The 13,876-nt window shown below is 38.3% G+C and overlaps 2 protein-coding genes across 3 annotated transcripts; one reads left to right on the top strand and one right to left on the bottom strand.

Annotated features, from left to right (window-relative positions):
- The first annotated feature begins 3,870 nt into the window (after positions 1 to 3,870).
- On the top strand, positions 3,871 to 9,002 carry LOC144532657 (serine/threonine-protein phosphatase 2A 55 kDa regulatory subunit B delta isoform). The gene is made up of 10 exons (XM_078273553.1): positions 3,871 to 4,044; positions 4,239 to 4,313; positions 4,843 to 4,940; positions 5,064 to 5,229; positions 5,347 to 5,459; positions 5,540 to 5,717; positions 5,835 to 5,999; positions 6,345 to 6,514; positions 7,074 to 7,165; positions 7,326 to 9,002. Exons 1-10 carry the CDS (start codon positions 4,038 to 4,040, stop codon positions 7,603 to 7,605), a joined length of 1,344 nt encoding a protein of 447 aa, XP_078129679.1. The 5' UTR covers positions 3,871 to 4,037; the 3' UTR covers positions 7,606 to 9,002.
- An 81-nt stretch (positions 9,003 to 9,083) lies between these two features.
- On the bottom strand, positions 9,084 to 12,480 carry LOC144532661 (BCL2/adenovirus E1B 19 kDa protein-interacting protein 3-like). Of its 2 annotated transcripts, XM_078273558.1 has the most exons (6): positions 12,307 to 12,478; positions 11,759 to 11,930; positions 11,572 to 11,632; positions 11,312 to 11,418; positions 10,476 to 10,625; positions 9,084 to 9,626 (listed from the first exon to the last, which is right to left on the bottom strand). In XM_078273558.1, the coding sequence occupies exons 1-6, from the start codon at positions 12,347 to 12,349 to the stop codon at positions 9,584 to 9,586; spliced, it is 576 nt and encodes a 191-aa protein (XP_078129684.1). In that variant the 5' UTR covers positions 12,350 to 12,478; the 3' UTR covers positions 9,084 to 9,583. The 2 variants fall into 2 exon arrangements, with proteins under 2 accessions (XP_078129684.1, XP_078129685.1); XM_078273559.1 differs by lacking the exons at positions 9,084 to 9,626; positions 10,476 to 10,625 and adding an exon at positions 10,644 to 11,229 and having other exon boundaries at positions 12,307 to 12,480.
- Between the last annotated feature and the right edge of the window lie 1,396 nt (positions 12,481 to 13,876).

Genomic DNA, 13,876 nt, shown 5'->3' with positions numbered 1-13,876 from the left:
GACAGAGCTTATGCCCATGAGCAGACCAGACACATCCACTGGCCAATGGTTTGTGTTAAAAACTGTCTGATGGACCACATGTGGGGGAAGGTTATGTTTGTGTGTGCGGGGTGCATGGGTATTTACGTGTATGCCTCTGAGTGTAAATTCAAACTGAAATAGATGAGGACAGAAGCAGTGTTTGATTTAGTCAAAAGCGACTTGATGAGCTCATGTTAAAATAAGGGCTGTTTTTTGTGTTCAGTTACATGAGAATAAAATGAAGTAAAGATTTCCAGGAAACAAATGCTTGTTGTTAAACACCTCAGAAATAGGTATGTTGTAAGATGTTAAAAAGTCAATATACCTTCATTTTGTCTGTGCTGGTAATGAGCCATATTTTCTGGGGAAAATGGCTGCTTCTCCGGAGGCACCGTGTCTACTGAATGTGGCCCTGATCCTGGATAAAACAGAAGGCTCACCAATCAATCTCTCCAGGTTGCCCACAGCCAGAGAAAGCAGCTGCACCACATGTTTGCCTTGCGCGATAGCGACAAGTTAACATACGGGCAGCACAGTAACCATCCACAAGCAGCCTCTAGCTGTCTTATAATGAATTCCCACAGGGATGGGGAACTATCAGAGTCAGTGGTGTTACTGGAGGCTCGGAATAAAGTCAACACCTCTCCTTATACCTGATGAAGCTACGGCACAGCAGCACACGCACACACACACACACACACACACACACACACACACACACACACACACACACAGTCACAGCCACAACACTGAAAAATCAAATGTACACAACAATTAAGCTGTACAGATTTTTAAATCACAAATTAGGCCTAAAAATTCTCTTTCACAGTTTATTATGTTTTTAATGGTGTACGATAAGACAAGGCAGCTTTTTTTAAACTCTAATTTATAAGTATAATATAGTACGTAAAAACGTTTTAGAATGTAAGTTAAATAAAACAACACTTTTTTTAAGTATTTCTGAGCTGTCTTTAGTATCTGTTGTTCTGATCTGGCCATTAGTATAATATCTTTACCCACACTACTTAATGCTTTCAAATCAAGTGTTTGTACTTATTGTATTCAACATATAATGTCTGCACTGCCTCCGCAGACAGCTACACAATTTATTCCATTCAGTCAGAGGTAGAAGCTATCAAAGTAAAAAAAAAAAAAAACACTGCAAACCAATTTGGTGCTGTGTGGAACTGCACAGGGCTCCACATGTAGAAGTCAAGGATGCTTTCGAGGTTCAAATGGTTCTTCAAATAATGATGGTTTTACAAAACACTGGCTATTTTTAATTTAAAGCAAACATCCCCACATCTACTAACTACAAATGGGATCAATACACAAGTAGGTGTTAACTGCTTACTGTGGTTGACTATGTTTAGAGACACTATTATGCAGCATTTTATAGAACTATAAAATGTATAATTTACACTATTTACGCAAATTAAAATGTGTACCTTGTGAGCTTGTATAATGTCACATTCTTGTGTCATATTTCTATGCATGCTCTTTCTTTTTCATGAATAGTCTTAGATCATCCAACTTGTACTTATACTGCAGGTACACGTTGGTCCACACATATACCTCCCTAACCTCCAGGCCTCTGCTCTGCTTCTCCCCAAGGGACGCTGTGTGAGTGATGAGAGGGATGAGGAGCTCGGGAAAAGCCGGGGAGAAGATTTTGGTGAGATTTGGTCCACATCTTTCTGGGTGCATCCCTAGGTGTTCACTTGCCACCTCCAGGACAATCTTCAGATGTTGCAAACAAATTTAAAATCACTATGGAGACAATACCAAGGCTGTGTAGTATTATCCAGAGTCCATAATCACAGGTGCTTAAAGTTAGTGTAGGTGATTGGCTAGCTTCAAAAACACATGTGACCGGTAATATTTGGTTAAAAACAAGCACTATTTGTTACCACTTTCGTGCCACTACTATATGCCATTTTAAGATAAAGAGTAAAAGAAGAATATATTAGCAATTATGCAAAAATAGGACCCTATTTCACTTTTTAGCCGAATCAGTATATATTAGAATAGTGTGTTTCTTTCAACTGGTGTACTAAAAACAACATATCTCTGTTTATTTTATTGTATCCATGTGGCCCAGATATTACATATTCTCACACTTCATCAGCATTTGCCATTTTTATTTTTTGGAAAGTGACTTTTTATTGCACAATCAGCCCCTATGCGCTATCCTTCTCCTCCCAATTCTTGACAACCCCAACCCTTCAGAGAGTGCTGTTTACAGAAAAATAAGCATAAAACTAAAAACAACTATCACGGCTCTGACATCTTTTTTTGTATATATATATATATATATAGTATATATATATATATATATATATATATATATATCAAAATCACGCTGCAAAATCACGCTGCATATTTTGAGCATGTTATGCTCACAAAAACGAAAGAGATATAAGTGGCATACTTTTTGACAGATTCTGAGTAGAATTGGGTTGAGCAGAATTTGAAAAGTCTGTTCCCTAATGTAATTTCCACCATTTGAAGAAAACTATACATAATGATTGAAAACATGAAATGAAAGAGCTTGGTTGATAGACTAAATCAACCAAAATAAATATGTACTTTCCACTTTGAAAACTACAGTATGTGGGGAAAAAATATCCAGATAGATAGATAGATAGATAGATAGATAGATAGATAGATAGATAGATAGATAGATAGATAGATAGATAGACAGATAGATAGATAGATAGATAGATAGATAGATAGATAGACAGACAGATAGATAGATAGATAGATAGATAGATAGATAGATAGATAGATAGATAGATAGATAGATAGATAGACAGATAGACAGATAGATAGACAGATAGATAGACAGATAGATAGATAGATAGATAGATAGATAGATAGATAGATAGATAGATAGATAGATAGATAGATACTATATATATACGTGAAACAATAATGGTTTTCTGAATTTTACAACATCACCACTTCCTCTGACCACTGTAATAACTGTATATGCATGGATCGCTGTGTCAAGCCTACAGCCTATAGGGATATGAATAACGTGTTGTAGAAGTCAAGCCTAAATGAGTCATGACCTTTTCAGCAAATTATTCCTTATTCTTACAGGCCAAAAATTTAAACTCCAAAACTAAAATGTGTTTGTTTTAAATGTGGGCTTGTTTGGTAGGTCAGGTTTTACAGACCAAGTAGCGAAGGACTAGAACAATTACAAAAGGTTGGTGTCTGTAAAAAGTATGTACATTCGTTTACCCATTGGGGTGCAACATACCCAACACAAATGAACTGAATGTTCATTATTTCCCCACTAGATGTCACCCATTGACCATACAATAGAAGTCAGGGTACTTGTAAGGTGTCATGCAATTTTGAGTTAGGACACACTTTATATCTACCAGGAACAGTGACCAAGCGAATTAAAAAAGGTTTTATCGTTAATAGTATCATTTGTTAATAGAAGTTCATGTGTTTTACTTTTATCTCTGGAATAACTTTAGCAATTATTTAGCCTATAGCCTGCTAATTAATGATACATACCTGGCCAATGAATATAAGACTAGAAAAAAATGTTCATGCTGTTTTATGCTGGCTATTTCTATCCAGTTTATTTTATTTGGTTTAGTTCAACTTTTATCAAAATACTTAGTACATTTTATTTATCACACTCATCCGAAGACCGCTGAATTGGCTTTAACAGGCTATATAAGCAGGTATGAATATGTACTGTAATGCAATAAAGTTGAATGTATAGAACATAAAGACTCAATGCACATTTTATAACATGATGCTCAGGCGGATGGATGGAGCCAGGATGTGGCATGTGTGCATGACGTCATTTCTCCATGTACTGTGCGCCATTTTGGAAGAAAAAAAAAAAATCACGGATAATTTCCGTGGTCTTGACAGATCTGGACCCGAGTCTTTACACTGATTGTGGATGCTATCTATTTCCCCGAGCAAGCCGCATTGGTTGATAAGGTATTGGAAGCCGTGTACAGCAAGAGCTGCTACATGAAGCAATGGCGGGTAAGCTACTTTTGAAGGGAGGAAAAGGACCCACCTCACTTGGTGTGTGTGATGGCCTGAATCTGCAAGTTAGCTTGCCAACGTTAGCGCTGGCAAGCTAAGTTGCTAGTTGTCAAACTGTGTCACTGTCAGGTCATTTTATCGCCAGACGAAACGCGAGTCAGATACAAACTAACGCTGTGTTCTTTTTACAGGAGTTGCAGGAGGAAATGATTTCCAGTGGTGTTTCTCTCAAGTGAAAGGAGCGATAGATGAAGATGTTGCGGAAGGTATGTAGCTAACGTTAGCTTGGCGGCTAGGCTAAAACGATGGGTAGCTAGCTGTGTGGTTTAATGATGATGATCTGTGGCCTTCACATGAGATGCACGGTAGCTAGATGGTCGCACAGGTTTAAATATAAGACGGTTGTCGTGATTGGTGTGAGTTTGTGGAGTAGTTGCACAAACGCCCTTTCGTCTGTAATTCACTGTATGTCGCTAGCTAGCTGTATGCTAGCTAGGTGGTGGCTGAGCTATTAAAGGGGAGCGACCGTGTCCATGACGTCAATGTGCTGCGTCCATAAATTGTCGAGTGACATCATGCTTGTTTTCATTCATTCATTCATACATACATACATGAATGAGTGTACATGTTGTGCGTCTTTGGCTGTCCGTGTACCTGATGTTTTACTATAGTAAAAATGTCTCTGGCCCCAGTCTGCAGTCTAACACAGTAGCATGGTCCTAGCTGTCATCAGAACTATCATCGTGAAAGCTGAGCTATTAGATGTGATTCACTCTGATTTGTGTCCATTTTCAGCTGACATAATCTCAACAGTTGAGTTCAACTATTCTGGAGAATTGCTTGCAACTGGAGATAAAGGAGGCAGAGTAGTGATATTTCAACATGAACAGGAGGTAAGATCTAATATGGAATGACAGAAGATGAGTATCTCCATCGTCAGTATTATGTCAAGAGGTTATATGCTGACTCTGTTGCAATGATAATGTATATACCCTGTGACTTGTCTTTGTTTTCAGTCTAAGAATCGTCCACACCTGCGTGGGGAGTACAACGTCTATAGCACTTTTCAGAGTCACGAGCCAGAATTTGACTATTTGAAAAGTTTAGAAATTGAGGAAAAAATTAATAAAATAAGATGGCTACCCCAACAAAATGCTGCTCACTTTCTACTTTCGACAAATGGTAGGAGTTTACTTTTTATCTATTTTGGTCGATTGGTGATATAATTAATGATCTCTATCAGATAATTGTTCTTCACCTCTACATTTTTCAACTTTCTTATCTGTGTTACTTTGTCAGATAAAACTATCAAATTGTGGAAAATAAGTGAAAGAGATAAACGAGCAGAAGGTTACAACCTGAAAGATGAAGATGGACGACTCAGAGACCCCTTTAGAATCACCTCTTTACGGGTATGTTTAATCAGACCTGTCTCATTTTTGAACATGGCTTTTTGTGAATCTAGTCTAAAAATGCATGTTGTATGTTTCAGGTACCAGTACTGATGCCAATGGATCTCATGGTAGAAGCAAGCCCACGGAGGATCTTTGCAAATGCGCACACCTATCACATTAATTCCATTTCTGTAAATAGTGATCATGAAACGTACCTCTCCGCAGATGACCTAAGAATAAATCTATGGCACTTGGAAATCACAGACAGAAGTTTTAGTATCCTTTTTTTCTTCATCAGAAGATATATTAGATATGTGGCTAATAGGCCAGTAGTCTCTGCATTGTATCATAATGAAATATAAGACTGCTTGTACCTTAACAGTGTGTTCCCAGATATTGTAGACATCAAGCCCGCCAACATGGAGGAACTGACAGAAGTAATCACAGCTGCTGAGTGCCATCCACACCAATGCAATGTATTTGTGTACAGCAGTAGCAAAGGCACCATCCGCCTGTGTGACATGCGAGCAGCGGCCCTCTGCGATAGGCACTCAAAGTGTAAGTGCTGCTATGTTTGTCAATAAATTAGGATCTCAGTGGAAAATGAATTCTAAATGTTGACAGACTAAGTAATTTATGAAAAAATACGATACATTTTCATAATCAGTTTATCCTGCTTTTCTTCATTTGTATATTACTATAAATTGATAACCTTTTTAGTTTTTTTTTAGTTTTTTTACTTTTTTGAAAATTCAAGATGTTGATTACTTTAAAATGTGGCAAATAGTGATTAGTATTTAATGTTTGACATGTTCCAGATTGTTTTAAGATGTTTTTTTGTTTTTTTTGATTAATTAAAAGGACATTCTGGGAATACATTTAGAAATAAGAACTTTTTTTCAGTCTTTGAGGAGCCAGAGGATCCAAGCAGCCGATCCTTTTTCTCTGAGATCATCTCCTCCATCTCGGACGTGAAGTTCAGTCACAGCGGACGCTATATGATGACACGTGACTACCTCTCCGTCAAAGTTTGGGACCTCAACATGGAGAACAGGCCAGTGGAGACGTATCAGGTGCATAAACATACTTCTTTAGTGACTTGATATATAACTGACAGTAACCCTATGTGAGAGAAAAAACAAGCAATGCATGGTAGTTTTGTGATCAGGACTTTTAACACTGCAATAATCAAAACGTCAGGATTTTCCCCCAAAGCATATAACAATAAGCTTGTTGTGCTGCTGTGTCCCCCTCGCCTGCTACTGTAAATTTGTATTACTTTAAATTCGCATCAATTTGCAAACATGTTTTCTTGAAGCCCGAAATGAAATTGTTATATAAAAATGATGACGAAGACAAGGTCAGAGAAATACAAAAGGATATGTTCCCTTTAACAAATGGCATGCAAGCTCCTCGTGACTCACAAAAATAGTAGCCTCTGTCTGGTTAGCCAAGCAATCTGAGGGCTGTTCTGTTAGCAAATTATAAGTAAAACCATTCACTGATGTAAAAAGGCAAAACTCCGGTCAAGTATTGTGTATCAGGAGCCCTTTTACACTCAAATTATATCCATAAAGATGAAGACGTGCAGCTCAAGTGAATATTTAGGTTAAGTAATGTGTTTTGTTTCAGGTCCATGAATACCTTCGCAGTAAGCTCTGCTCCTTGTATGAAAATGACTGCATCTTTGACAAGTTTGAGTGCTGCTGGAATGGCAGTGACAGGTATGTGTCCTTTCTCTTGCATAGGATAGCATTTTCAGCAGTGTCTTTTGTAGTATTTATTTTATTTATTTTTTTAGATATCAAAATCAATAACTGGTGATATTGTGTTTTTGTTTTTTTCAAGTTAATTTAGACAATTGTCATTTTCTCTCTCCATCAGTGCCATCATGACCGGCTCCTACAACAACTTCTTCCGAATGTTTGACCGCAACACCAGGCGGGACATCACACTGGAGGCGTCCCGGGAGAGCAGCAAACCACGGGCTACGCTCAAACCACGCAAAGTGTCCACTGGTGGCAAGAGGAAGAAGGATGAGATCAGCGTGGACAGCCTGGACTTCAACAAGAAGATCCTCCACACTGCCTGGCACCCCAAAGATAACGTGATAGCTGTGGCAGCCACCAACAACTTGTACATTTTCCAGGACAAAATCAACTAGAAGATTTGGGGCTCCAGAGGATAGGGCTTTTACCGTACCTGTGTAGTTAAGCCTACTACTTGTCTATCTGTATAAGAAGAAACAGCCTTGTTGTCCTCCTGGTGAAGAATTCGAAAGCACGTGTCTACTTTTTTTTGCCACAGGAGGTTGATCCATAGGCCTGTTTTATTTTGAATATGAGCTTAGGTTGTTTTTGCCTTTGGCACCAGGGCAATCAACGTGCCCCCCGACCCAGAAAGCCCAATTTGGGTCTAATTGACGGAATGGCACTCCCTAGAGGTCAAACTCTTGAACGTTGGTGTTTGTGTTGACATTTTAAGCCTTCATTTCACATTTAATGACAGAACTCTTGGAAGCCCTTAAAATGACGTCTTGTCAAAGTTGTAACATCATCTCAAAGATTTTGGGCCCTCTGAAGCACGGATTAATGGCCAATGAGCCTAACTGTAACATTCCCCCATTGGCCATGTATTCAGGCCAAACTACTGGTGGAAGAGGCCATGAATTTGGAAAGTGGACTTCTTTCTTTTCTTCCCCCTCCCTCCTCTTACTTTACCCCAGTCAATACAGTGACATAATTTCACTGACTGTATCTACTCAAGTACACCTTGTCATCCACATAATAAAAGAAACTAAAACTACAGATGTGTTTTTAAATTTAGAAGTATGTATTAAAACATGTTTATTGCTTTGCATGTTCTTATGTTGTAGAGAGGTGGACAAATGTCCAGTCACACCACTGTCTTTGAGCAGATCTCAAGCAAACTTGTTATGGAAATACTATTTGGGGCGACCGGTTTGAGAACCACTGTTGGAGACAACTGATAATGTGTTTGTGTCAAGAGATTAATTTCTGAGTTTTTGACCATGTTTTTGGATGCGGGCTGGAAACTACATGGCACAAGATGGGGCCCAGGACAAAGGGAATCTGCAGCCTTAATACCTACTTCTATCAGTGACAGCTACAAGTTATGTCCCCAAATGTTTTACAAACCTCATGTGCATTATTTGTAAATCCTATTTTATAGAGTTATGTCCTCATATACTGCTGCTATATGTGGCTGTCTATGAAAACAAAGGAGGTAAATTGCACACTATACAGTTTGTGATAGAGTGCCTCCTAATCATGTAATAAGTAGGAAATTCAGACAGGCCTCATACATGTGCCCTTATTCATTTATTAGGGTTGTCACCCAAATTTGAACCGCATATTGCAAATGTGGATCTTATCTCCGTAGTTGTAAATGCAGAAATGAAGGTCGACTACACAACATATACTGATGACATTAAAACAAACACATAATAATGCATTGTCTTTGTCCATTGATTCCTAACATGGTGGCAATGTATTCACTTGTTTATTATTTTGACCAAAGTTCAATAAAATTTTAATTGTGTTCATCTGCATGTGGTCCTTTCCTTTGATAAATTCATGTTTCTACATATTAACTGGTTTATAAATCCATCAGGGCCATAAGTATATTTCCAACTTTTATTTTGTGTAGGATGAACAAAATGGACCATGTCAGTGCTTAACAATGCTTTCTTATAATCACAATATACAACTGCACAAATCCAGCAATCAGTAATGGAAGCAATCAAGTTAACACTAGGCTAATGATCCCTTGGACAAAAAAAATTTATATATATATTTTGTCATTACAAAACAAAAAAAGGCCATGGCATATAATATATATTAGATCCCTAACGTGCAGATTTAAGGAGCAGGAAGCAGCAAAATAGTCATCTTGAGGCCAGGATAAAGACTACAGCAAGGAGCAGAGGATTGGTCACTGTTGTGTTCAGGAGTTAACACCATGAAACAACAATAACAGATCCTTAACTCTCTACGCTGGTGTGAGCTAAGTCAGGCACTCAATCAAATTGGACCGTGTCACATGGCCACATCTCTCTCGATCATCAGAAGGTCCCATTTTAAGGCATGCCAAGAAGGTGTCGCAACACACCACCATCCTACTTAGTAGGTGTTGTGGGAAGTTAGACGCTTCCCAATATATATCCTAAAAGAAGAGACAAACATGTAAAATAAGATGGTGCTGAGAGCAGACTATACACAAAAAAATCTGGGTACATTTTTCAATTCTGCAGAGCTATATATATATATATATATATATATATATATCTCACTATAACTACACTGAAGCTGGGGATTTGATACATTTACATCATATCCATAGGTCTGTCACTAGAAAAAGCATCTGTGCCATCGTATGCATTTTTAAAGCAGCTCATTGAAAAAATATTGTGTTGTAGTGGTGCTCTAGAGACAGATACTACTGGTACTAAACAGAATTTCCAAATAAAGCAAGGTTTATGCTCTGCATTTTTTAAAACAAAATATGGGACACACCAGAGTGGCCTGTTTACTCTCAGGGTTAGACGCAAAGCTCTGAGCACACTAGTAGTTTATTTGTACTGTTAACCCACTAAATCTGAGACACTGAACATGAGGAAACCTTATGGGTTGCCACTGGCTACTGGACATTTTGGCTTTGGAACTGCCGTTTCTTGTTGTGGCAATACTGCTCTATTCTGCATGTTTGAGGTTCATGGAAGATCAAGGTGTTGTCACAATACAATACAGATAGCAAACAGACCTTTAATTTTTGGTGGTGGAAAAACATGTTTCTAAACATGTATGAATATTTGAAAAACACCAAGTACATTTTTCATCTGTATGTCAAATTATTCCATTATTTTTATGAAGATACATCAATTGTATGTGGTCAAAAATCTGGGCTTCAAACATTATTTTAAGGACCCCTCTGCAATTTCCTCTAGAGGTTCTCATTGAATTTTTTTTGTTTTTGAGATACTGCCAGAGTTAGAGATGAAATAATGTTGCTTACCCTATGCCAACAGCGAGTATGTGAGAAATGATTAATGAAGGAAGGAAAAGCTTCAGGAAGTCAGCAGAGAGAACACCCCCCTTCTTCATGACGCTGGTGTTCCTAATGCTGAGAGAGGTTGAGCGCTTAGGGTACTTCAGCAGGAACTCCCTATGGAGAAGCACATTAATTTTTCAGTTTTGAATACATTAAAATCAATGAGCGCCAGTCTAATGTCATACCGATACCTCTGCTCACACAGACATCTTTTTTCATTCTATGAATTACAATTCCAAATCACAGCATTACATAAATACACTTAGGCTTATATGTGTAAGAGATTAGCCCAATAGAGTTAACAATTTCCTATTCCTGTTAGCTCTACCATCACTGTAATCACTGCCATTTTTCCTGTTGGTGGGGATTACGTGTGCATCTAAATTGTACTGTATTCACATGGTTCATAGTCATCGACAATTTGCTTCATAATTGTGTAACAGCACATTTTTGTCTTAAATCTAGGAATAATGGCAGTAGTGGCCTAAAGGGACAAGAAGCGAGCTTGTGACTGGGAGGTCGCCGGTTCAATCCCCAGACCGACAGGTTAAATCTGGGTGGGGAGAGTGAAAGACCTCCACTGAGGTGCCCTTGAGCAAGGCCCTTATAACCCCAACCGCTTCAGTGGAGCTGCTCAGTGGCCAACAGATCAGACTGTGGTTGTACTGAACGCGACAGGTCGTCGTTGCAAATGAGATTCTGTTCTCAATCGACTTACCTGGATAAAAAAAAAAAAAAGGTTGAAAAAAATAAATAATTATTATGTTAACTGAGATAACACCACTGAAATAGCTACATACTTTGGTGGATTGTTCTCAGGTCGACTAGACCAGTCCCAGATCCAGTCAGCATTTTTCTTCATCATGTTCTCTACTTCCCGTCTTCTTTCTTGGAAGTCTTCATCTGACTAAAAATACCAATTGTGGACAATCAAGCAACATTTTGCCATTACTGATATTTAAAAACAACAGTATGCAGTAAAACATAATATGAACTGTTTAATAAAACTACACATAATTAATTAGACTTTGATACAGGTCAGTGGTGACAACAAATATACCTGTGAGCTGTTTGCCTCTGAGCCTCTCCACAAAAGAAGGGGGGTCTGGGCTCTAAGTGGGCTGTTGTGAACAAGACAACACATAAGAGAAACGTTGGTCACTTAAGACACATGTATTATCTGTATTACACAACGTATAATAATAAAAAAAAAAACACAAACTGTGCTTCCCCTTTCCCCCACAAACCTGTTGCATTGAGAACTTCCTCTGGAGCTGTTTTTTCCCGACTCGTGCTGTGCATCTAGCAGCATTTTCTCCACGTCACCCTCCTGAATAGACGTGGGGATTTGCTCCTGGCTTCCGTGGTGACTAGTACTTTGAGAACCAGTACCACTAAAATGCAGCTCAACCCAGGAACCTTAAAAGAAATACACAGTCTTAACACATTAAATCTGATGGGTGTCCAGTGCGGTATTATTGGCCTTTATAGGCTGGGACTGCCACGCAAGCTAGGGCTACAGTAGAACAACAAATATAATCGGCTTGAAGGCATTTTGATTTTGCAACATTGCAGATACGCCTCATTAACTATCTGGGTGCTGGACTGTCCTCTATGTGGTCTATCCAGGTCTTATAGATCGATACAATAATGTAGTAGCGTTAAGCTTTACCTCGACTTTTCAGCTCAGGCTTTAACGTTAGTTACCTCGTGTTTTCTTAACTATCTGCTAGCGCTAGCATTAACACTGTGAGCTACAAGCTGTTGTATGCAAAAAAAGCACGTCATGCTTTACCTTGCAAACTCTCGTCCGATGAAATGTCCTTTTGGAGCGACATTGTACTGGTATAATTTGCGCGTCTACTCGTTAACGCAGTTGTAGAGGCCTAAATGTAAGTGAAATGGTGGCAAAATCTCTGAAAGCAGCTGAAGCTCAAGCTACCACAATAACAGTGACGCAATATTGTGTTTATCTAAAATGTGATTGGCTCGCTCAGCACGCAGACCGAGCTGCCTCCCAAAAGAGCGCGCATGCCCGGACACCCTTCTTGAACAACCTCAATAAACAGGATTGGCAGTCTAATGTTAGATTTGTTAAAACATTGTGTTAATAACCTAAAGAGATTTTTGCACATGTCAGTTTATTTTACATTTAGTTTGAACCTGAATAATAATAATTCCAGCAGTTCAACACACCTGTCTGCAGATGGCAGTCATTGCTCATTACTCCCTCTCTCTCTCTCTCTCTCTCTCTCTCTCTCACAATATTTAATACAAGGCCACACATCTCTAACTATGTAGCTGCACACATTGTGCAAATATTGGCCTACAAATAAAATAAATCTAATATACCTGCACTTTCTGTTGCAGTGTATTTATGCCTATAGATTGGTGTCTAAGATGAGTTGGAGAGATGTTTAAAAAGAGTCCCTAGCCATCCTGCTTAAATGAATGCTTTCTGGAGTTTTTTGCACCCCGAACTGAGTAGCATAGAAGGATTTTAACCAAGAAAACTCTACTACAATCTACTCTACCTACTTAACTAGTCCACAAGTGACTCACAATGTGCTGTACTTTGGCAAGGTAAAACACACACATTTGTTGTTCATAATTTCTTAAACAGGCAACTCCAAATTCAAGGCTGGCAAATTTAATTATGCTTGTTACCATGGAGATTAGTATGACTGATTATTCTTGCTAATTTAATTATTTCTACAATTGAGGGGGCTTATTATTCTGGGGTGTGTTCTTCCTGGCAGAACATGATTTACTTGGAATATGTGGAGCTTATCATCATTTGAAAACAGAAGTAATTTACTTGGAGAACCACCAGAAAATATGCCTTTTGCCACACTGCACATGGATATACCTGGGACTTCACTTGTTAGTCAGACAAATAGATAATTTAGTAGACATATTAATAGACAATGGCATTGTAAGGATGAGTAATCACAAAATGGTCTCATTATTCGAGTCAGTGCCATAACATGGTGTATGGAGCTAGAACTACTGAATGTCAGCCTAAAAAGTAGCCAACTCACAGTAAAAAAATTATGTTAGAAATCACATTTTTCTACATTCTAAAAACAAAGCCTAATATTTGAATAACCAAGCCTCTTGAGGGTACTATGTTCAAAATGTCAGTGATGTTGATTCAATCAACAATGCAGACATAGCTCAATAACAACTAAAAAAACATTTATGGAAACATAAGCGATAAAGAATTTATCACAGGTAATATCTCAAATAATATTATATTATGATGGTGTAAGTTGTTTAGATTTTCATGTAGCGCTGTCATAATTTATGATGGATGCAATATTGGCTCTAATTTTGTTAAGTGTTATGAATGTTGTGTTCCGCTC

This window comes from Sander vitreus, chromosome 17, assembly GCF_031162955.1.
Source record: "Sander vitreus isolate 19-12246 chromosome 17, sanVit1, whole genome shotgun sequence".
NCBI classification, from domain to species: domain Eukaryota; kingdom Metazoa; phylum Chordata; class Actinopteri; order Perciformes; family Percidae; genus Sander; species Sander vitreus.
Note: the sequence above shows the minus strand (reverse complement) of the source record. Positions and strands in the feature narration are given on the sequence as shown.